General features: G+C 46.5%; 1 protein-coding gene across 2 annotated transcripts in view; it reads right to left on the bottom strand.

Moving 5' to 3' along the window:
* The window catches only part of UBR5 (ubiquitin protein ligase E3 component n-recognin 5), a 162,981-nt gene that overhangs the window by 87,991 nt on the left and 49,439 nt on the right, over positions 1-25,551 (bottom strand). Inside the window, exons 12-20 of one of the 2 annotated variants that reach the window (XM_088442666.1) lie at positions 21,211-21,365; positions 20,235-20,352; positions 18,333-18,419; positions 14,625-14,809; positions 14,419-14,528; positions 13,855-13,967; positions 13,598-13,741; positions 12,949-13,060; positions 5,861-6,015 (exon numbers count right to left, since the gene is read on the bottom strand). In XM_088442666.1, coding sequence (XP_088298792.1) covers positions 5,861-6,015; positions 12,949-13,060; positions 13,598-13,741; positions 13,855-13,967; positions 14,419-14,528; positions 14,625-14,809; positions 18,333-18,419; positions 20,235-20,352; positions 21,211-21,365 — 1,179 coding nt within the window. The remainder of the gene's footprint in view (positions 1-5,860; positions 6,016-12,948; positions 13,061-13,597; positions 13,742-13,854; positions 13,968-14,418; positions 14,529-14,624; positions 14,810-18,332; positions 18,420-20,234; positions 20,353-21,210; positions 21,366-25,551) is intronic. The other variant, XM_088442667.1, reaches the window with a different exon arrangement.

The raw sequence follows: 25,551 nt of genomic DNA, 5'->3' as shown, positions 1-25,551 counted from the left end.
CCAGCAGGGATCCTAGATGAAGAATACCCAGAGAGGGATGCAGGGAGGACTTTTTCCCCGTTGATTAAACGTCTGCACCCTGAAGAAGCCACAGTCATCCTGACCTGGCCGTAAAGTACCCCGGTGATCCCGCTAAGAGCAGGAGGCCGTCCAGGTACAGGAGCATTGGGATATACTGAACAGAAGAACTGTCAGAAAATCCAAAACGCTGGTAAACCCCTGTGGGGCTGAGGACAGTCCCAACAGGCAGAGCCCGAAAAATTGTAAGTGTTGCTGTGATACAGCAAACCTCAGCCCATGCTGAGGAAAGGTCTCTGTAAGTACCCGTAGGCACGCGTCCTGTATATCCAGTGATACCATAAAGTCCCCAGGTTCCAAACATCGTATGATGGAGCATAGGGATTTCCTCCTGAGCCCAGGTAGCTTTAGGAACTGGTTCAGGGAATTGAGACAGAGAATAGGCCAAAGAGGACCATTCAGCCACCGCACCAGAAAGAAAGCAGAACAACCAGTCCCTCACTGAGATAGTGGGGACGGCCTAATTAGCTCCGCTTACCGCAACAACTGCATAGCTTTCTGGATCTGTAAGGCCCTTGTAAAGAGGGCGTACCCTCCTACCCACGTAGCCGCGGCAACTTGACACTAATACCGGGCGAACTGAGAAAATCGGTATCTCCCAGTTGTAGGCCTGTCCCGTCAGGCTGAAGAGATATCCGTAGGTTCAGAAGCAGGATCGGCTGGCAGTCCAGGCCTGCTCGGTACTGGATATGTCGGCCCTTGTAGATGCCGACAGTCTACGAAGAAACAGACCTTTAGGCTGACCCAGAGGACAAAAAAGACTTAACAGACTTAGTCTGAGGCCTTGTAGTGGGCATAGCTGAAAGCGGTAAACTTGTCGTTAGTAATACTGCCAATGTTACTACAATCTTGTCAAGGTCAGGACCAAACAATATCAACCCTAAAGATGGTATCTGCACCTCTGCATTCCCAGAGCGCAGCCATAGGGTATTACGGAGGATACAGTCGCAGCCGGAACTCTGAAAGTTAGGAGACTGGTATCCAATATAGGCATTTCCACCTATGACAACAGCATATATTACGTGAGCGACCAAATACATTTGAACCCCCGACGTGTTGGAGGGGAAAAAACGTTACAAATGCATCAACCCAATATGCAATAGTATTAACCAACCATGCTATAGCCATGGTAGGATGGGTAACAACTCCTGAAAGCAAGTATACTGATTTCAGGCAGAGTTACCACCTACGGATCCGAAGAATCCGACCACGCAGGAATGGGAGGCGTAGTAACGTCTGTAATCAGACGAGTAACACGCCCATCCACCCCAGGAGGGGCTCGTGATGACCCTCAGGGAATTTGGGACAGGAGGCCAAACACTGTTGTAACACCTCCTATCTGGCAACAGCCAGAGTCCCGCTATGCGATCCACCCGCTAGTCAGCAACAGGTAACCCGAAGGCACGCAATACTGAGGGTGTATGATACAGGTGCAGGTCAACATTCACTCTAACCAGAATGGACCTGCTACCAGCCCTAAAGCAGGGATAATAATACCTGAAATAGGCTTCCCCCCGTGTAAGAGGGAAAGAGCCCCAAACAGTACCCAGTTCACGGCAGAGCCAACTGGGAAGTAACCACAGGGCGTCAACCACGCCAATTAGCGTTTCGTAGAAAACGACATCCACCCAGGGTGGCTGTTGTGGTAATCCCTGCAAGGGGAATGACAGACTATTGTGGCACCAGGGGGAATTCATATACTGCGAAAAAACCCTGCAGGGAGCGGTAGTCTGTGTCACAGGGGAAGAGTGCAAGAAGCTGCGAGATACCCTGAGATGAAAAGGGCAGTATGGTGAAGTAACCCCAAGTGAGGTACAACAATGGGGCCCGCCCGGCGATCCGCAATTGAGAGGATCCCGAGAAAACAAACCGCCCAAGGGGGTCGTGAAAGAGGCCAGCACCAGATGACGCCACATACAGAACCCTTTATGAGTCAAATCCTCCGCACTAACACCTGCAGCACATGACTTGCAGGATAGTAAAAATGGGTGCAGTATAACGCTCTATCTCCTGGTCAGACATATCTGACCAATCTTGGCGGAAATATTAAGCAGCACTATACTGGTCCTGACTGATGCCAAAAATTAGCTGCAGGGACCCATTTTCAGCGTATGCAACAACAGTTCCATCTAAAATATGGCAACGTGCAGCACGCAACAGTATGTGACAAACCACACAAATATTAACAAGTATATAAATGTGAGGTCTCAGAACCACCCTAAGTACAGCTGTATTAGGGCAGATAAAGAAAAGGGATAGATATACACTGACAGGTGAGAGAATAAAGTACAGACAGTCAGCACTAGCATAAGTCACATACAATGCAGATATATACATATATACATAAACATGTCATATAATATACTGCACTATTACACTGCATTCAACTGCCCAGATTCAGTGTCTGGGAAGGCTACAGCGCTGTGTACACTGACCTGATGGTGAGGTACGCAGGGGGACTGGACCAACTGCCATCCTGAGAGATTTCTGCTGCACCACAGAGATAAAATGGCCGCTGGAGACCTCAGAAGAAGCGTGGCCCGCGGAGGAAGCAGCTCAGCGACGCCAGACTATGGATACTGAAAGGCGCGCTGAGCTGAGGGGAGGAGCCGCTGTAACAGGGAAGGCTGCCTCCCCTGGCCGGCTATTAACCCCCGGGACGCCGGCTCCCTGCACCGATCGTTAAGGCCCTGGTGGTCTAGTGGACACACGGGGTATGGGGGGCCCGCCGCCACTGCCGGCGCCTCCGGTCTGTCCCCTGAGACCGGAGGCACAGGACTGCATTTGAAATGCGCGGATCACCGCAAGCGGTGATCCGCGACCTTACCTGCTCCCCGTGGATCCGGCAGCAGTCCTGGGCGCCCACAGAGTCCGGCTAGTACAGACTCTGGGGTCCCGCTGAGATCCCCAGATCTGTACTGGCGTCTCAGCGCCAGCGGGGTGACGGAGCGGCAGCTTAGACGTCCTATGGACAGTCCGACGCTGCCGCTCTGAAGAGTCCAAAGTCCATGGAAAAAACTTTGTCCCTAAAAAAATAAAATAAGCTTAGGGGCTGCTAATCAGCTCCCCCTGCGCTAACGGTGACCCGACTCCGGCCGGGCACCAACTTAAACTGAGGTGCCTCTGGCTTGGGGGTGGGGTTATAGGGAGAGTGGACCCAGTGCATCCTGGGAGCTAAAAGCTTTAACTGCGTGGTGCCCAGATTTGGTTCCCAACCTATACCCCAAGGTCAACCCTGTGGACCCCCTATGGACCCTGAAGTAGAAACGTGTGGGTAGAGGTCCATGTGACCGCTTTACATAGCTGGTCCGCAGAGGCGCCATCCCGAGCCGCCCAAGAAGTCCCCATGGACCTGGTGGAATGAGCATGTACCGAGGCAGGTGGCCGGCTGATCCTCCATGGAGTAGGCCTGGCATGGGCCAAGGTTTGCTTGGAAGCCGGCCAACTGAGCTTATTGAAATCATAAAAGGACAAAGTGAATGAGATTGTCCTATCCACATAGGTACGGAAGGCCCAAACATCCAGGGAGGCCTTTTCTGGAGAAGCCTCCTGAACCAGTAAAGAAGGAACGGCAATTTCACGGTCGGTATTAAAGCGGGAAACCACCTTGGGAAGGTAGCCTGCGACAGTCCAACCCAGATGAAAATTAAGAAAAGGAAAACTATGAAAAAGCACTCAAATCAGAGCCTTGACGGGCTGAAACGAAGGCTAACAGGAAGATCATCTTCCACGTGAGCCAACGAAAGGTCTACAGATTCCAATGGTTCAAATGGAGAGGCCTGGAGAACCCTCAATACCAACCCCAAGTCCCACTGAGCCACCTGGGAAACAAATGCAGGCTGAAGGAGGATCCCCTGCAGAAAAGTTTGTGGAGCTGGTAACAGGGCCACCTTCCTTTAGAAAAGGACGAAAGAGCAGACATCTGGACCTTAATGGAGGAAAGATGAAAGCCTAAATCCAAACCGGTCTGCAAAAACGCTAAGACCAGTGAAAGACGAAAGGACAATGGGTCCAGCCCGCGGACAGAACACCAGTCAAAATAGGCCCTCCAGATGCGATAGTAAATTTTTGCTGAGGACTGTTTTCTGGTATTAAGCATGGTCCAGATAACCAACTCAAAAATCCCTTTACCTTTAAGTAGGATGTCTCAATAGCCGCCCCGTTAAAGCGAGACAGCCTAGGTCCGGGTGAAGGCACAGGACAGGTCGAGTAGGTCTGCATATAAAGCTCGGCGCAGCTAACCTGCAGTGATCAGAATGGTGGTGCTGCGGTAGCACTGAAATTGTAGGGAAGTTTTCAATGAGCGAAAAGGTCCACTGAATCAGGAGAGCATCTACCAGGAAGGCTCCTAGGTCACTGGTGCAGAAGCAGTAGCGAGGGAGCTTGTGGCTAGGCCATCATATCTATGTGCGGAAGTCCCCAGCAGAGGACCAGCATCTGAAACACCTCTGGATGCAGAGACCACTCGCCGAGTGAAGGTCCTGGCAGCTTAGGAAGTCTGTCTCCCAATTCTGCACTCTCAGAATGTAAACGTTCGAGACTGCTGAAATGAAACGTTTGGTCCACAAAAGAATGTGGCTTTCCTCTCTAATGGCGCCCGACCACGGGTTTGATTAATGTAAGCGCCCATAGTCGCATTGTCTGATTGAACTTTCACAGGTTTCCATAGTAGGAAGAATCTGGCACGGAAGTGTGCATGGTAGATACCTGTACAAGGCCCTGAACCCCAAACAGGTTCTGTCAGAAGGCTGCGAGTCCACTGAGTGGAGCGAGCAAATATGGAATGACCCCCACTTGGTGTCGGAGTCTGAGGGGGGGAGAAGCACGGGAAGCTGCTAGCTGGTTAGCCAATTGTTACATGACCTGAGACAGGGTGGATGGCCACGCTGGTTCCTGTAGGTGAACCGTTGCAGAGGGACTCTCACGCTGCACCTCCGCAAAGCATCCAAATACATAAGCCATTGTGATACCAAGCCTGAGCAGACTTTTTTTAATAGCTCTTGCAAGCTAGCGTGCGCAGCACAGCAATGCCTCCTTCCCTGGAAACTTTAGCTGCCCCTGGAAGACGTGTTCCGCAAGAGTAACAAAAACCGCCACACTGTCCAAGTACTAGGATGCTGCTAAATATAACCATACTACTAATAATGGCATGAGGATATGTACAATACTTTAAAGCAGTGGTTCCCAAACTTTTCGAAATCACGGCGCCCTAGAGTATCAGAATTGTTTTTATGGCACCCCTAAGTTTGTTATTGAGAAATTCAGAAAAAAATGAAGCAAGGTAGTAAAGTGAAGTAAATTGTGCTTACCTGTCATTCTTAGGCTCAGTTATGTGATAGTGGGCAAGTTGCACTTCTGTTTGCCCACACATTTACATTACATTGACCTTAAATTTGATTTGATGCTGGACCCCCCAACCTGCGGCACCCCTGCAAGTGTCCCAAGGCACCCCAGGGTGCCAATGCGCAGAGTTTGGAAACCACTGCTTTAAAGTATAAAACTTCTTTAGGCATACATTTTCTATTTTCTCTTTAATTTTCTTCAAGGAAGAATACATGAACTATTTGAATGTAGTGCGTACCATTTTGAAGCAGAGTTGTACACTTTTTTTTATTGTTTATATCAAAAACAGCTACGCTGCCCAATATCAAGGTTCTATTCTATATACAGCAGCATCAATTAATTTATAGACAATCTTGACAATATAGGAAAACACAACTGATTTTAAAACATTTAAAAAGAAAAAACCCAGTACAGAGAAAAAAAAATTACAATTACAAACCTGTCCTGCAGTGAATATAGCCACATTTCTCTCGTTCTGACCAAGAAATGCAATACTACTGGTGGGGAAATTGTTCTCCTGTTCAGCCTTCCCAGTAGCAAGGTCAAAAATGCAGTAGCGCACCCACGTTCCGGTCTTTAGAACAGCATGAACCCCTGTACACGCACACAGATAAAAAAAAAAAAAAGTCAAAATATTAAGCGCAATACACAGAGTATTTGCAAAATTTCAAAAGCAGGATTTTTGTACTGGCCTCTGAGTACATGGGAAACACAAACACTGGGTCATAGGAAGTTTTGGCAATCTGTTTTGAAAGTGAGCTCCTGCTTTTTCGTTCATCCAGTGGAGGACACTGGGACACTCAGGACATCCCGAAATTTTCCTCAAGGAAATGAGTGATAAGTGGCAGTGCGCAGGACCTTACGTTCAAAAGAAGCATCCATGGTGTTAAACCTACAGAATTTTGCAAAGGTGGGCAACAGATGACCTGGTCACTACTCTGCTCAGCGGAGGCACCAGGTCTCACTGCCTAAGATGCCCTGACAAACCGAATAGAATAGGCTGTCAAGAGAGTTGGAACAGGCTTACCTGCTCTAATGAAGCCTAGCGGATGACTGATGTAAGCCACAGGGCAATGGCCTGCTTCGAGACCAGCCATTCCCACCTAGCAGTCCCACAAGTCAAAGACCACCCTTCTACCTGAATATTGCTGTCTGAAGAACATCAATTTCAAATGTGCATACTACATATAAAAGAATAGGAGAGCCCTCTCCATCCAGTGAAAGACCAAAGCTGAGTGCTGGAACTATATGCTGGTTAATGAGGAACTCAGATGACCTTCAGCTGGAAAGAGGGCTTCAGCCTCTGCACCACCTTATCCTTGTGAAACACCAAGAAAGGGGAGAGGCAGTACAAAGCACCAAGTTCAGAAGGGGATGTAGTTAAAAAGACCAACGGCATCTAAATCCCGAATCTGGACTAAAGACAGGCATCGAAATGCTGACGCCCGTCTAGATCTCGACGCTGGAATCTCGACAGACTGCTTCCCGAACGAAGGTAAGCAAACCACTGTTAGCTCGTAGCCGCGGGGTGCAGGAGGGTTAGGTGTAGGCACCCCCAGTGGTGAGCCCAAAGGTTCAAATGGCTCTGACTACAGGGGATAAAGCACCAGATTAAAGTCCCAGGGGACCAATGGAGGATATTAGGGAGTTGCACACAGAGTATGAAGAAAGAAAGCAGTTTTTGAAAAAAAAATAAAGACAGCGCAGAAACTTGGGACTTTTAAGCATCCCAGCAGCAAGCCTGCATCCACACCCTCCTGCAGAAAGAGAGGTCTGGCCAAGCAGAAGGATGATGTGGGAAACGCCTTCTGCTTAGACCAAGAAACATAGGTCCGCCAGACCTTATAAGGAATCAGGTGGAAACAGGCTTCCACGCCTTCAACGTGGTCTGGACTAACTTGTCTGGAAAACCCTTTGCTTTCAGGATGGCAGCATCAGCCAACATCATGTTAAAGGCAGATGATGTAATGAGGGGTGTCAAAAAGGTCCACGGGCACTAAGACCTCTGTGGCCAATCTGGAGCCACAATGTTTACTGAAACTATTCCTCGTTTTGCTCAAGAACCCATGACAGCATTTCTATCAGATATAACAAGTTAGAGGAAAATCCCAAGTAGCCAACAAGTAGTGCAGCAGAATCCCGCTCCTGGAACGGTAAGCCTGCACCTTGTGGTATGGCAAACCCCCACCTGTCAGTTGGAAGACCGCAGGATAGAGAGACCACTCTTTACCCCAGGTAAAGATCCCACCTGCTCAAGTAGTCGGCCTGCCAGTTGTCTACTCCAGATATGAAGACTGCCATGATGGCAACAGCACTTTATACAGTCAGGTGCATAAATATTGGGACATTGACAGAATTTTCATATTTTGGCCTCTATTCACCACCACAATGGCTTTGAAATTAAACAAACAAGATGTGCTTTAACTACAAACTTCCAGATTTAATTTGAGGGTAATTACATCCAAATCAGGTGAACGTAGGAATTACAACGGTTTCTATATGTGCCTCCCACTTTTTAAGGGGCCAAAAGTAATGGGACAAACTAAATAATCCTAAATCTAACTTTCACTTTTTAATACTTTGTTGCAAATCCTTTGCAGGCAATTACAGCCTGAAGTCTGGAACGTATAGACATCACCAGACGCTGGGTTTCATCCCTGGTGATGCTCTGCCAGGCCTCTACTGCAAATGTCTCCAGTTCCTGCTTGTTCTTGGGGCATTTTCCCTTCAGTTTTATCTTCATCAAGTGAAATGCATGCTCAATCGAATTCAGGTCAGGGGATTGACTTGGCCATTGCATAACATTCCACTTTTTAGCCTTAAAACTCTTTGGTTGCTTTTGCAGTATGCTTCGGATCATTGTCAATCTGCACTGTGAAGCGCCGTCCAATGAGTTCTGAAGCATTTGACTGAATATGAACATATAATATTGCCCGAAACACTTCAGAATTCATTCTGCTGCTTTTGGCAGCAGTCACATCATCAATAAATACAAGGGAACCAGGTTCCATTGGCAGCCATACATGTCCACGCCATGACACTACTGCTTCACTCTGGTACAAGTTGATCTTTGTCTCATCTGTCCATAGGATGTTGTTCCAGAACTGTAATGGCTTTTTTAGATGTTGTTTGGCAAACTCTAATCTGGTCTTCCTGTTTTTGTGGCTCACCAATGGTTTACATCTTGTGGGGAATCCTCTATATTCACTCTTGTGAAGTCTTCTCTTGATTGTTGACTGACACATATACACCTACCTCCTGGAGAGTGTTCTTGATTTGGCCAACTGTTGTGAAGCGGTTTTTCTTCACCAGCGAAATAATTCTTCTGTCATCCACCACAATTGTTTTCCGTGTCTTTTGGTGTTGCTGAGCTCTCCGGTGCGTTCTTTCTTTTTAAGAATGTTCCAAACAGTTGATTTGGCCACACCTAATGTTTTTGCCATCTCTCTGATGGGTTTGTTTTGATTTTTCAGCCTAATGATGGCTTGCTTAAGTGATAGTGACAGCTCTTTGGATCTCATATTGAGAGTCGACAGCAACTGATTCCAAATGCAAATGTCACACCTAGAATCAACTCCAGACCTTTTACCTGCCTAATTGATAATGAAATAACGAGGGAATAGTTCACACCTGTCCATGAAATAGCTTTTGAGTTGATAGTCCCATTACTTTTGGCCCCTTAAAAAGTGGGAGGCACATATAGAAACCGTTGTAATTCCTACACCGTTCACCTGATTTGGATGTAATTACCCTCAAATTAAATCTGAAAGTCTGCAGTTAAAGCACATCTTGTTTGTTTCATTTCAAAACCATTGTGGTGGTGAATAGAGGCCAAAATATGAAAATTCTGTCAATGTCCAAATATTTATGCACCTGATTGTATATGTTTTCATCAAAATTCCAAAACATGCGAGGCTATCCACGTGGCTCTGACCCTCTAGACTATCCTTTCTAAAATTTCACGTTATGTCACTTCCAGTGGAAACGAGTAGCAGAACACAGTACACACAGATGGGGATGCCATTGATTTTTGTGGCTAACCAGGACTCAGATGAAAATACTTGTTATAAATAATCTCAGAGGGATTGTGCCAGCTCACTTTGGGGGGATATTCCGGAGATCACCAGACGTAAATTTTCAAGGTTCATTTTATACGCAATTCGGGTGCGAGTACACCTTATCTTGAAATTTTATCTTCTTTATGATGAAAGATCAGATACAAGGAAAACAGGATTTTGGTACTCACCAAAATCTGTTTCTCCGATTCCACAGGGGACACTGGAGTCAAGACTGTTGAGTGGAGCCGGCACTAAGATTATAACAAGTGTGACTGGCTCCTCCCCCTCTATACCTCTCCCATCCCCAATTATAGATACTGAGCCGAGAGGAGACGGAGAAAAGAAGCCTCTAGTGAAGGAGGAAGTACAGAACATTAAACAGGAACGGTAAAACAAAATTACAGCTTGGAACAGCTGGCAGTCACCCTACAACAAAAGCAGAGAGCAGAGCAGGGTGGGGGTCCAGTGTCCATTGTGGAATCAGAGAAACAAATGTAACGGCGAGTACTAAAATCCTGTTTTCTCCTTCATCCACAGGGGACACTAGTCAAAACTGTAGGGACGACCCAAAGCTTCCCCCCTCGGGAAGGAGAGCGCTGAGAAACATTAAAAAAAAAAAAAAAGAGCGCCCAAAGTGCGAATTGGAAGCTGCAAGAGGTGTCAAATCTGTAGAAACAAATAAAAGTGTAGGTCCCTGAACAATTGGCCGCACGGCAGAGCTGGGAAAACCGAAGCGCCCGCTACCCCTCCCCCCCTAAGATTGGATCTACAGAGCGCGTAGAATGCGCTGAATTGGATACCGGCGGAGGCCGGGATACAGCCAAATAGGCTTGACAAATTGTTAGACATATCCAGTGTGCTAGGGTCTGTTTGGAAGCAGGCCACCCACACTTAACCGCATCATGGAGGACGAACAAAGAACCAGACTTGCACAATTGAGCAGTCCAACGTAAATAGCTGCTCAAGGCGCGAACCCCGTCCAAGGAACGTGAATGGCTGGTCCCCCGCCAAAACTGGAAACCACAACAGGTTGATATGAAAAGATGAAACCACCTTTAGTAAGAAAACAGAGCGAGTACGAAGTTCTTCGCGATCCTCATGGAAAACCAGGCAAGGAGAGCGACAAGAAAGAGCGCCAAGCACTGAAACTCTCCAGGCCGAAGCCAAATCAAGCATAGTCTTCCAGGAAAGGTACTTCAAATCCACAGAATCCAACGGTTCAAGACCAACGACTGGAGAAAAGAAGAAAAAAAAAAAAAAAAGAAGTACCAGGTTAAGGTTCCTAGGAGCTGTCGGGGGTACAAAAGGAGGTTGAATTCTGAAAACCCCCTGCAAAAACTTCTGAACGTCAGGAAGCAAGGTTAACTTGCGTTGGAAGAAAATAGATAAAGCAGAGACCTGGACCTTCAACGATCCCAAGCGAAAACCCGCAACCAAGCCTGACTGTAGAAACCGCAAGAGGTGGCACAAACAAAAAGAGGAGGTAGGAAAATCCCGTATTTCACGGCAAGCCACGTAAAATTTCCAAATCCAAATGATAGTGGGCTGAAGTCACTGGTTTCCTTGCCCAAAGCATGGTAGGAATAATAGCCAGCTGGATGCCCTTGCGTCTCAACAGCGCTGTTTCAACAGCCATGCCGTCAAATGCAGCCGCTGTAGCGGAATAGATCTTGATGAAGGAGGTCTGGCCGCAGCGGAAGAATCTGCGAGTAGCATCCGCAGGTCGCAGTACCACAATGTGAGGCCAGTCCTGAGTCACCATAATGACAGTGGCCCTCTCCCTATTGATACACTTGAGCACCCGAGGGAGAAGGGAAAAAGGCAGAAACAGATAAACTGGAACTGCCGCAGAGCAGTCAGTGCATCCACTGCCGGATCCCGGGTGCGGGAGCAACAACAAGGAAGTTGATGGTTGTGTCTGGACACCATGAGATCTATTTGTGGTGTGCCCCAACGCTGAACCAGCTGCTGGAATAATTGAATATTTAGAGCCCATTCCCCCAGATGGAGATCCTGGCGGCTGAAGTAATCAGCTTCCCAGTTGTCTAGCCCCGGAATGAATACTGGCGACAGTGCGGTAGCACGTCTTTCTGCTAAACGCAGTATGCGAGTGACTTCCCGCATTGCGCCCCGACTTCTGGTTCCTCCCTGTTGATTGCTGTAGGCCACCGTGGTTGCATTATCTGACTGGACTCGAATGGCCTGTCCCTGCAGCAGAGGAAATGACTCCCGCAAGGCGTTGTACACTGCCTTGAGTTCCAGAACATTCATTGGAAGAAGGGCCTGCTGACACGACCAACGGCCCTGGTAATGATGTCCCAGAACCACTGCTCCCCCGCCCGAGACTGACGTACGTCGTTAAAAGGACCAAATCCCAGATTTAAAACTGCCGACCAACAGATGAGGACTGTAACCATCAAAAGGAGGGAAATGCGCGTCTCGGGAGAGATGCGCATTTAAACCCTGTGCTGATATCTTCAAACCTGAGGCCCTGTTGGCACCCTAAACAGCAGACAGCCGTATGCTAGACACAATACAAAGAATATTTGCTGTTCACAATAGGGAGCCGAATATAGACATTGCAGCACTGAAAAACAACTACAGCATGTGTGGCTCTGAGCCTCCCAGATCACGCGGGCCTGGAGGGGGCTAAAAGCTAACTGAAACATGCCTGCTGGGCAGTACTGCGCTATGGACAATATCCCAAACACGGCGCTAGTAGAAACCTTTTTTTTGGACACTGTTCTTTATATGATGCATATACAGGTGTTATTGCTATCTCAGATAACCAGCTTACTCATACAGCACAAAGTCGCCTTACATCTAATCCAGAGGTGGACAAATAAGCAGCCCCCCAGCAGTTGCACAACTATAAGTCCCAGCATGCCCTACCACAGTTTAGCTATGGCCATGCTAAAAACTGTTGCAGGGCATTCTGGGATGTGGAGTTTAACAGCTGGAGCTCATTGTCCACCGCTGAATCACATATGATCACCTGCAGCCAATCAGGAGTCATGTCATTTACCTGAACCAGATCAGGAGTTTGCACTGGATTCTGCATGCTCATATTGATTCAGCCCACAATGGTTGCCAGCAACTGGCTCACTTTATGTATGGGTGAATGAATGGGTCTTTATGCATATGACAATCACTGCATTATATTTTACTACAATAAGTATTAGAACATAGGTCTTGCCATCATAGAAGTAAAAATATTTGAGTAAATGAATCAAAGTAGCGCTAGGCCTATTAAGCCTTCATATATATGACAATACTTTTTGCTGTGTGGGATGAACTCTAGCAAACATGCAAACTTCCAAATTAATAAAAAAAAAATATATATATATATATTATTTATTTATTTTGCCTTTGATGGATGGAATACTAAGATTTCAATCCACCCCCCAATGAGCTTGCCAGCATACCTACAAAGAAACGGCCACTAAAGTGGCAATATTAATGACATTACCTTTGGAATCTACATTCACGGCAAGGATTTCAGTTTTTTCAGGAATGCACAACTTTTTAGGAGTCCTTTGGAAACAGTCTGGGACTTTAGGCGTTCCACCTGTTTTCACCACCTAGAACAGGTTTCCCAGTCAAAGTTATTGATATTTATTTTTAAATAACCACATTTCAGACCTGATCATTCATTACTGCTCTATCCCCTCCCCAGCCTGGCTTTGGGGAATATATGGGGAGAACACAGGTTTCCCCCTTTTGTATTCCAATATCTGTACTAGAAAGATTAGGAACTTCTATAACCAGCTTGTCCCAGTGTGCGTCTATGTTTGAAACTTACACTGTAAGATCAACTAAAGTAGGAGCAGACTTGTATGGCCTTAAATAAAAATTAGGAGAAACCCTTTAATGTTAAGATTCAATTTTGTATTAAAAGCTTATATGAAATCAAGTAACATTAACATATACTTATTACAAGTATCAAATTATGTCATGTTATGGAAAGCAGGCAAACTATACTATAATGAGTTTTACAGTAATGTACAGAATTATTCTAAAGATACAGCTATAAAGAACATCTTCCCTATCTATATAGATAGCTGAGATAGTAGGTGCACAATGAGTACTAATATAGGCAGTGAAGTGGTAAAACGTACCTGGAGTTCATCAATCCGCAGCAGTCTGCAGTCTTGGAGGAGAGAAGATGGGTCGGGGTCACAGCCGGGAGTGCATTGGCTGTTTGTATTATTCGATGTGCCGGGAAACTTCACAGCAACATAGGCACCATCAACTTTCAGTACCTAAAACAAAATAGCAGGAGCCATAGTCGTTTCTATGGACGCACAACAGAGCACAGCTCTCAGGCCATGTCAATGCGTACACGTTACAGAACAGTGGATAAGCAGCTACTAACCTTGCCCACGGGAACATTCTTGACATCTTCAACGAACACCACCTCTCTAAGTGACCACTGCTCTTCGTTGACCTTCTCTTCTTCCTTGGGAGCAGGAGTGGATCGTCTTCGCTCTTGAAAGAAAGCAGCATTGACCTCACAGCACGTAACGGGTGACCCGATATAATTAGCCATTACACCCCTCCCCATCTCAAGATTCAACAAGATGATAGAATTCAAAAATGTGATGAAACTAGCAATATCTGGAGCTTATTTGCACCATAGTCGCTCTTAAAAATTCCTACTTATTGTAGTGTGTAAGTAAAGGTTTTTACAGTAACACTGGTATTGCACTCATTTTAATTGGGAGCACAGCATGCTATTCCCCCCCCCCCCCCTCTCAAAATAAAACAAACAGTTTTTCTCCTCAATTCAGTGTAGCCAATTCAGAGTCAAGTACACTATAAACAAAAACCTGGTTGTATACAAGCGAGACTTGCAGAGGGTGCCAAGATGTGAATGTGCTGCCACCCTGCACTGACTATGCATTACTTAATGAACAGAAACAGTAAGTCACAGACTTACTGTATGGCATGGAAGCACTGCTGGCAATGGAAGATGCGTCACTACAGGTGGATGCTGGAGATGGGGGAGGTCCCATTTCGGTTTTTACAGATTCGGGTTTGCTTTCAGGCCTTCGGGGAAAAAAAAAAAAAAGTGTTCTGAGAAAGATCCAAAACTACATAATGATAGACAACCAATAATGAAAAAAAAAAAATCCTTCCACTCACTTGGCCTCTGTGGTCTTGCTCGATTTCTCCAAGTTTTTTAGGCTCTCTGGGGATCTCAGTTGGAACCGGCAGCTGTCATTCATATTCCACACAGACTCCATCAAGACCCCGACTTTCGGAATTCCACCACTAATTGAAAAGGCCACAGCACCCGCATGATAAAGTGGGTTATTTCTTAAGCAGACCTAATGAAAGACAATAATTAACAAACAGCACTGGTGACATCTTCTGTACAGCTTTAAAAACAAATTTACAATTTAAGAATAAAAAAAAAGAAAAAAACGTGTTAAAATGACCAGTTTTCAGCAACAGTGCATTCAAACAAATTTAAATAATTTAGAGGTAATAAACCATTACTTAGTCACTCAAAATTTTTTGTATTTTTTTTTTACCACTCTCCTACATCACTCCTGGTTGAAAAAGGACTTCCACCCACCATTACCTGAAACCAGTAACCAGACCACCTGCTGCAGCTCACAGTACAGAATGACAATCAGTCCATCCTAATCAATAGAGCGAGTCAATCCTTTTCTTCATAGCTAATTGGGGACAAACAGCACCCTAGGCCTGAACTCCAGCGAGATGTCTCCTAAAATAGCTTAGCTCCTCCCAATGCCTTGTAGGAATATATATATATTTTGCAGAGAGACCAGAGGTTATCATTCCAGGGCAAAAACATAGGGGCCGGTTCAATTCATCGCATTGGCCCTGGAGCTATTCAATTCAGCACACTGTTTAGTCCGACTATAATAAGTGAAGTTGGAAAATGCGCACTCTCGCAACTTAACAAGTAAAGTGCAGCTTGCAAGACTGCTAGAGCCGAACCAACTGGAATCGACCCTATAAAATTGCAAATGTGGCACTGAGTGGGAAGTTTGGAGTCCCACAATTAACTCCCAAGAAAAGGAAAGAATGATAAAGCAATCCCTTTTTCAGATGCCCCAAACGCTGTATGATAGGAAGGAAAAATAAAAATGGCACTGTCTGCAAAGAGGAGACAATGGAGAAGAAAAACAACATGTTGCATGAACAAAAATATCAAAAGAAGCAAAATCTTTAAAGAACATTAAAAGATCCCAGGCAACCTGTAACATGTCAGGCAGAAACCCTCAGCTACCATGACTGGCAAACTCCTACAGCCAAACAGCAAAGACAGGAAGAAGAAGGATGCAGCCTGGTCACCAATGCTCAAGCGTTGCCTGGGCCATTACAAAATTGTTTGGATAAGCATCCTCCCTGCTGCCATTGTGCAGAACTAGAAGAAACAGATAACCCCTGGCAAGGTCTGCACGACACTGTAGCACAGATTTCACGTTGGCTATGTACTACTACTGCATCCTACAGCAGGCAACTCTCTACTCCTCTCCCTCAGCAAACGTGGCATCACAGTGTCACACTCCTAATGGGTAACAGCTGCTTAAATACATATCCATATTTTCAGGTAAACCATTTCAGGAACTAATAAGTCACTGTGCAAAAGTCACAAATGGCCAAACGTTGTACAAACATTGGGCTCGATTCAATTCAACGCGAATTAAATAGCCTCAGGAATGAGCTCCTGGTGCTATTCAATTCAGCATGCTGTTAAGCCCGACTAAGGATTTCATCTCACACCCCTCCTGGGGTACGAGCAGAAATCCGACAAAACTACAGGCGCGAAGCTGTTTTCTGCCCTTAGCGTGGTGGAAACAGCATCGCTTCGGGCAGTTAAGTCGGAGAATGCCCATTCTCGCAACTAAACACCATGTTTAAGGCACGAGATTGAGCTTTCTCCGACATAGAGTGCTGAATTGAATAGCTCCGGGAGCTCCTTCCCAGCGCTATTCAATTCACGTTTAATTGAATAGTGCCCCCATCAGTCTGTTAGCGGGACAACCTGACCAGGCATTCCCTAGTAATGATGAAAATGGCATACTGGCAGAAGTTACTGTGTACACGAAACATTATTTCTACTTTTCTATATCTTTTTTACTTTGCTTCCACAAAGAAAAATTTTCACCCCAATTTCAACACAGAGATTAAAAGAAACAGCGAAGGCCCAAATAGAACCATGACCAGCAAATCATCAGACATGCGTGCTACAGCATAATCACCACTATGATACATATATAGCAATTCATTACGGTTAAGCACATCACACAGTGCTATAGCCTCATCCCATCCTCTGAACTAGAGGTGTCACATCTGTAAGCCTCATCTTATCACTCTCGCATCTGCTTCTCCTTAGTAATGTATAAGGAGGCCAACTGAGCTACAATAACCCATTTACTTGGATCTCATGCGGATATTAAATTAGACTGAACTGATTAACAGTGTCAACCTTAAGGTTTTCAACACACACATGTAAAAGCAGTGTCTACGATACATCATGAGTTACAATATCCATATTGTCAATATGCAATACACACACACAATCTAGATTAGACACATGCAACATTTATGCTGTTAAAAAAAAAAAAAAAAATGATAAGATACATATATTGATATATATATATTAAAACAATTACACAGTGCCTACGTTTTCCCTTTATAAAGGTGCCCACACACATACTGACTTGCTCCCAATCAGCCGATGTACACGATTTCCCCTGAACTCTCCCCAGGCAGTCGTGGTCACGATTTGGAGTTAAAAATGTCCAATCTGACTTAAGATCTATCTTGCAGCCAGTGCATTGTATCCCAGATTGGCTAATCTGCCCTACAGCACGGCAGATCTGAAGATGCGAGGTACGACGAGCAGGGACGTGCATCGGCATCGTGATCAAGAGTAGAAACTCACGATTTGGCCATTTTTTACCTGATCTGTCGAAATTTGCCAAATTGGATGAAAAGTCAGTATGTGTGTGTGGGCACCTTAAGTCTGGAACAGATTAACTGAAGACAAAAAACACAGGATGAGTAATGCCCAGAAAACAGAGCTGTGGATGAGCCACATATTACTGCAGTATCCTGTATATTAGGCGGATTTCTGAAATAACAAAATAAGCACCAAACAAACTAGGCAGCTACGTAAATGGAATATATAACAGACATGTTATAGCCACTAATTCATTTCCTTTTGAGAGTCATAACCCTTCTTTAGTAAAGGATGGTCAGGTTAGAAAGATTGTACAGTGCCTTGAAGACAGCAGACCAGATTCCCTAACACAGGAGACCGTTTTCTGTTATCTATGTAAATGGTTCTTCTGGTCTCCTTTATACAAACGGGATTATATCAGGTCATATAATGAAGTTCATTAATGGCAGTTAAGCGATACTGGAGTGAGCGCACTCTGGTAACACTGACATATTTTACAGGTAAAGCCGGAGGGTACTAGGTTCTACCTGTTCTTAGGAGATTATATCACACACAGAAAACCACATCTACCTCTAGGGGAGATATTCAAGGGAGTGAACTCTGGGCTTCAAGGAGGCATATGGGGTTTGTGTGAAGTTTGCATGTTCTCCCCATGTTTGTATGCATATAAATTATAATAAATCCGGAGCGGGGAAGTGAAGGAAACAATTTCCCGCTTACAATAAAACTAGGGCACATCATGTAAGACCACCCTACAATGAGCACGAGTGACCTGACTAATAAGGATATAGGTTTGTTATAGGACTTCATTATACACTGCGCTCCTGAAGAGGTGGGACTGTCAGAATTAGTATCTTACAGGAATGACACTACATTGTGTAGTAGTAAAACACACTGTATCAGAGGGTTACCTGTTTTCCTGCCATTTTCTCCTCAGAGTGAAGGGGCAATATGTAATGTGTAAACAAGGGTATATTTATATAAGCCTTCATTTTCTCCTGAAAGTGATACAATAGGTGACATGTTATAAAGCAGGCTGGTCATTTCTCAGTTCTTCTCCTCAGCGTTTTATACAAGGTAGTTTTGGAAGTTCCATAATAAGAGCTGGGCAGAGGAGATTAATGTAAAGACAAGTTCCCTTCCATTAGTACTTTACAACACTGCGGAGTGACATGTTACAGGCCTATACACATTCTTCACGTAAAAGACATGGATGGATTTAAAATTTTTACCAACGTTTTCACATGACTATTAAAACTGGCACAGACTCAATTAAAAATACCCCCATGCGAGGCGGGGAGATCTTATAAAGCACTGTCATGGCTGCTGAGACACAAGGTCGGGTGACGTACTTCTAATGAGAGCTCATGGACGATAAAGATCCCTCTGATCATACACATGACACAGCTGTACGATAACAGCTCGTCGTTGTGATAACACAGACAGGACAAGCTCGCATGCGGTAACCGGACTATACAGACAAGACATGTGAATGGCAGCCAGAACAGATCTCACATGGTAGTAACCCTTCAGACTGCATTTGGTAGATTGACCCCCTGGGATGTCACATATTAAGAATAAATAGAACATTCACATCCAGAACCTAATGTAATATTTCATAGGTGTTCCTACATGAAGGCGATACGATCCGGATAGTAACATCTCCCACCGCTAGGAGAGAGAAGTCTCAGTCCATTTACCTTAGTGTGAGAGAGAGGTGAGGTGCATACAAACAGTACAGGTGTATTCTGGCCATCTCTCTATACCAGGATGATATTCCATAACAGATATGGCCAGGTAGGTACAAAAGGACACGCACACACGTGTGTTATTGGCTGCCCTTAAATTCTTGTACAGTCTCATACCCACTGGTGTCGCACATGTTTTTGCTGTGTGTAACGCTGGTGCAAGACACAAACAGGTCTAAAAATAGAAACCAATGTTTCGGGAACTGTTTTTTTTTTGTTTTTTGTTGTTTTTTTAGAATTTGGGCGTGTGGTTTCTTTTCAAAACTTATCTTATGCCACTAACTGCAAGTAAATGCATGAGGGATGCGTAAGTGACCACTGAAGCACGTGAAACAATGGCTTGTTAAAACGTAACCACTCGCAGTGCTTATTGGTATTTATCAGTGTGTGTCTGGACCTAACCGTACTCCGCAAACACTGGGCCTCTGCCGTCAGTGCATGCAGCATAGCAAATGCTATTAAGGGAACAAATCATCGCTGTGTGCCTCAACACTTAATGTATGAGCACCGCGCCACTACATGGAGGGTAACCACCAGTATATCCTACAGCAGAAATGGACAATGGAGGAAATTAAGAAGGGCGCAATATAAACAGACCAACCGCCTGACAAAGTCAGGAAACAAAATCTCACACACAAAAACGAAGTGAGAATCGGGCACGACGTCAGGTGTCTGAGGCACTTGGTAAACCTGACCCCGTCTGGTAACACTTGGAAGAGTTTAAAACAGAATAAAAAAAATGGAGGAAACTTATTACAGTGTCTTATAGTGAGCCCTACGTTCATGGTGCTTACTTCCAGTGGAATAACACTATCTACCATATGAGTCAGAAGTAATACTTTGCTCCAAGCATAGGAATGGCCGGATTAACCCCTCCTGCACTGTGAGCTGCAGTGGTGCATTCACACAAGCCGTGCAGTCAGGTAACAGATGGTCCAGGGGAAGCGATGCCCAAGGATGGACAACACATTTAGCTTTAAGAAAAATATTACTATGTCCTCTGTAACAAGGATGTACATATTTAAAGGTTGGATTTTTCTTACATACAAGTAGAACAGTTCTCACCTGGGTACCAACGGTGATATTTGGCATTGAAGAAATTCCAGCACTAGATTTGGGTTTTTTATTTTTCGCCCGCACCTTTTCAAGCATCTTTTTCCTCTGGCTGAAAGGTACAACTCCCCTAGAGAAGGACAATCCATCATTAGACTACAAACCATTCACACTCTCAAGACACTGAGGGAGGAATTAAATTGTTTTTTCTGGACGGAGTTATTCAAGAAATGTATGAAAAGGCTTTGGGCACCCAAACGGCGCTTTCAGCAGCTCGCCCAGTAGTTTAGACTGGTTTAGTCGCTTTACGCATTTGGAAGCCACATGTGCGAAAAGTAATGGGGGTTCCACCCAACAATTGAAAGAAGACCCAGTCATTTTAAACAGGAGCATGGGCACGAGAGGGCACGCAAAAACAATTTAATCACCCCCTCAGTCACTACATATGTATCGGAGGTTCACCCAACTAGAGAACGTATCTTTGCAGTAATGTTCCATGACATGAGAGACAGGTCACTGGCTTACAACTCACTAGTACTAATTTTTCCGAAGTCCCACCAACGGCATGAATGTATACTAATCAATATCAATGCTGGAGAGAATTATGTATGTGTAAAACTTAAAAAGAATATATATTATAAACAAACATACTATATTACCACTATATTTTTTTTATAAATCAGATCAACAGCACTTACCATGTTTTGTGCCCATCAGCTGCCCGAAAGGAGGCTCTTACCATGCCGTTCACTTACCGCAGGTACCACCACCTGAGCTGCCTCACACAAGTACCTAAACATCTGGCCTTACTGAGTCAGTTACAGCATTTATCAACATACCAACTAATCATCATACAGAACTTTGATCAAGTTATTATCCAGCTTGTTCTGAGATCAGACAGACTGCGATATCAGGCCAACTGGCCAACACCGCAGCATGTGTAGCCAGTTTAAGTGTTTACAAGACAGAACACAGTAGTTCTACTCACCACCAATAGAGATTATTCTCCAGCTGCGCACAGGTGTACAGAGCACAGCAATGCAGGGAGACGATCTTCTCTCCCTGCAGCTCAGGGAACACTTGGGCAGTGTGCTCTAATTTTGAAGCTACAGAACTTAGTGTCTCATCAACCCATGTGGCAACCTAACACAAAAAGGACAGTGTAAAAAAAAAAAATATATATATATATATATATATATATATATATATATAAAACAGGATTTTGGTACTCACCTTTAAATCGGTTTCCCGGATTCCACAGGGGACACTGGAGTCAAGACTGGGGTATAGACGGGTGCAGAGTGGAGCCGGCACTATAAGAATTTATAAGTGTGACTGGCTCCTCCCCCACTATGCCCCTCACCTCTTCAGTTAGAAAAAAGAGGAGACGGGGAGGAAGAACCTCTAGAGAATGAGGAAAAAATTTGAAGCAGCAGCAGGAAATTAAGAACAGTAACAAACTGCAAGAACACAGCAGTGACACCACAACAAAAACAGAACAGTAGAGCAGGGAGGGCGTCCAGTGTCCCCTGTGGAATCAGAGAAACAGATTTAACGGTAAGTACCAAAATCCTGTTTTCTCTTTCATCCACAGGGGACACTAGAGTCAAAGACTGTGGGGACGTCCCAAAGCCACCCAGACGGTTGGGAGAGCGCTGTGACACCTGCAAAACTGAACAACCAAACTAAGCATCAGAAGCCGCAAAAGTGTCGAACCGGTAGAAACGAACAAACATACGAGTCCCCAACCAAGTGGCCGCTCGGCAGAGCTGAGAAACCGAAACTCCTCGGGCAGCCACCCAAGATGGCCCAACTGAACGCGTAGAATGTGCTGAAATGGAAGCTGGAGACCGCGATGCTGCTAAATAAGCCTGATGAATAGTCAGGCGTATCCAACGAGCCAGAACCTGTTTAGAAGCAGGCCACCCTCGTTCAACCACTTCATACAGAACAGAAAAGGAATCGGACTTGCGCAACGTAGCCGTCCGGTCTACATAGATACGCAAGGCCCGCACCACATCCAAGGAATGAGAGGACGGAAGGTCCTCTTTCAAAACTGGGACCACAATAGGTTGGTTCATATGAAAAGAAGAAACCACCTTAGGCAAGAAGGCAGGGCGAGTACGCAGGACTGCCCAATCCGCATTCAAAATCAGATAGGGAGAGCGGCATGACACCGCTCCAAGCTCCGAGACTCTCCTGGCTGATGCCAAGGCCAGCAACAGAACCATCCTCCAAGAAAGATATCTTAAATCAACCAGTCTCCAAAGGTTCAAATACGGAAGACTGAAGGAAATAAAGAACCAAGTTAACATCCCAAGGGGCAGTCGGAGGAACAAACGGTGGTTGAATGCGAAGGACTGACTGTAGAAAGAAAAAAAAAAAAAAAAAGTCTGAACCTCGGAAAACAACGCCAATTTCCGTTGGAAGAAAACGGAGAGCTGAAACTTCAATGCTCCCAATCGAAGGCCCGCATTCAGACCTGACTGAAGGAACTGCAAAAGACGGCCCAAACGAAAAGAGATATGAAACCCCAGTCTTTCGCACCATGCTAAAATAGGCTTCCAAATCCGGTAACAATGGGCCGAGGTCACAGGTTTCCTAGCCCGGATCATGGTAGGAGTAACCTTTCCGCTTCAAGATCGCGGTTTCAACAGCACGCCCTCAAATGCAGTCTGTGTAAGGTGGGGTAGAGAAAAGGACCTTGTTGAAGGAGGTCTGGACGAAGAGGCAGTGGCCAAGGATTCGCTGCAAGAAGCATCTTTAAGTGAGAACCAGGCTCTGCGAGGCCAGTTCAGAGTTACCAGAATGGCTGTTAGCCATTTAAGATCCACTGAGCCCAGTGGTTCAAACGGCGGTCCTTGGAGAGCCCTCAGGACCACAGCCAAATTCCAAGGCGCCACAGGTGGAACAAAGGGCGGCTGAATGCGGACAACACCTTGCATAAAGGTGCGCACATCCGGGATTGTAGCAATCCTACGGTGAAACCAGACAGACAGGGCCGAAACCTGTACCTTCAAAGAAGCAAGGCGAAGCCCATGATCTAGTCCCGCTTGCAGGAAGGCGAGAATCCGAGACAGACGAAACTCCCGCGGTGCATAACCTCTCGGTCGACACCAATGGAAGAACGTATGCCACACGCGATGGTATATCCTCGCGGAAGACTGTTTCCGAGCTCGCAACATGGTACGCACCACAGAGCTGGAAAACCCCCGGGACCTCAGCATGGCAGTCTCAACAGCCACGCCGTCAAAGACAGCCGAGTCAGGTCCGGGTGACGACAAGGACCCTGAGACAAGAGGTCCGGTCGTAGCGGCAACCGCAGAGGACTGTCCACGGACAGACCCTGAAGGTCTGAGAACCAGTGCCGTCTGGGCCACGCGGGAGCTATCAACAGGAGCGTCCCTCCTTCCTGTTTGAATTTCCGGATTACCCGTGGAAGAAGGGAGACCGGAGGGAACAGGTATGCGAACCGGAACGTCCACCGGACGGACAGAGCATCCACCAGAGACGCCCCTCCGTCTCTTGTGCGAGACCCGTACACCGGCAACTTGTTGTTGTGCCGGGACGCCATGAGGTCGATCTCTGGAAGACCCCATCTGTCCACCAGTAGTTGAAAAACATCCGGGTGCAGGGACCATTCCCCCGGATGAACGTCCTGGCGACTTAGAAAGTCCGCCTCCCAATTGAGCACTCCCGGGATGAAGACCGCTGATATGGCCGGAAGATTGCGCTCCGCCCAAACCAGGATCCGAGACACCTCTACGAGAGCCGCCCGGCTTCGGGTTCCTCCTTGCCTGTTTATGTAGGCCACGGTGGTAGCGTTGTCCGACTGGACCTGTACCGGGTGACCCTGGAGAAACCGATGTGCCTGCTGGAGAGCATTGAAGACCGCACGGAGTTCCAAGATATTGATTGGAAGCTCCGCTTCTGTCGGAGTCCACCTGCCCTGGAACAGATGTGGACCCGAAACTGCTCCCCAGCCCCGAAGACTGGCGTCCGTAGTCAACAGGACCCAATTTGGAATCCAGAACGGACGTCCCTCGCTGAGGTGGGTCGTCTGTAACCACCAAGCAAGGGACAGGCGAACCTCCGGGGTGAACACAATCGTCTGGGACTTCAGAGACTGAGGCAGCCCGTTCCACTTTGACAGGATCAGGTGCTGCAGAGGTCTGGAGTGAAACTGGGCATATTCCACCATGTCGAACACCGACACCATGGAGCCCAGTAACCTCATCGCCGAGTGTAGAGACACCTGGCGGCTGTGCAGACAACTGCGCACCCTTGACTGCAAAACAGAGATCTTTTCCTCCGTCACGAAGATCTTTTGCTGTCCCGAGTCCAATAAGGCTCCAAGATGCAGAATCCTCCGAGACGGGATTAGAGTGGACTTCTGCCAGTTGATTAGCCAGCCGTGCCGTTGCAGCAGGGCAATGGTCAGGTCTAAGTGGCGTAACAGGAGCTCTGGAGATCCCGCCACTAATAACAGGTCGCCAAAGTACGGCAACATGCGGACTCCCTGCAGCCGCAGAGAAGCCGCCATGACCGCCATCACCTTGGTGAAGACACGTGGTGCTGTCGCCAGGCCAAAAGGTAACGCCCGAAACTGGAAGTGGTCGCTGCGGATTGCAAACCTGAGGAACTGTTGATGGCGCAAAAGAATAGGGACATGCAGGTAAACGTCCTGTATGTCCAATGACACCATATAGTCCCCCGGTTCCAGCGCCAGAATGATGGAACCCGCAAAGACTTGTTGAGTGCTTTGAGGTTGAGAATCGGACGATACGACCCATTGGGTTTCTGTACCAAAAAAAAGATTTGAATAGAAACCCTGGCCCCTCTGGGAGAATGGAACAGGCACTATAACTCCAGCCTGGAGCATAGTGTGCAATACCTTCCGCAGCTCCGTGGCCTTGTTCCGGTCTGATGGTAGACCCGTGGTGAAGAATCGAGCCGGGGGTCTGTGCCGGAAGGAGAGGGCGTACCCGTGGGAGACCACCTCCAGAACCCAAGTGTCTGTCGTAGTGACCGACCAACACTGGGCGAACTGCAGCAGGCGGCCTCCCACCCTGGGATCCCCCAAAGGGAGGCCCGGACAGTCAGGCCGCAGGCTTGTCATCTGGCTTGGAGGCCGGACGTCTGGTACTCCATGCCTGCTTCCGAGGCTTGACCGATTTCCTAGGGCCAGCCTGACGAGGAAACGACTGTGGTTTGGGCCTGCCCTGGGCCCTAGATGACCGAAAGGACGATGGTCCAGAACCAGAAGGAGCAGCAGCCGACGGGAGACAAGCCGATTTGGCTGCCGCCAGCGTGGCCACAATCTTATCCA

This window comes from Taudactylus pleione, unplaced genomic scaffold (genome assembly GCF_031769625.1).
Source record: "Taudactylus pleione unplaced genomic scaffold, aTauple2 ptg000314l, whole genome shotgun sequence".
NCBI lineage: Eukaryota > Metazoa > Chordata > Amphibia > Anura > Myobatrachidae > Taudactylus > Taudactylus pleione.
Note: the sequence above shows the minus strand (reverse complement) of the source record. Positions and strands in the feature narration are given on the sequence as shown.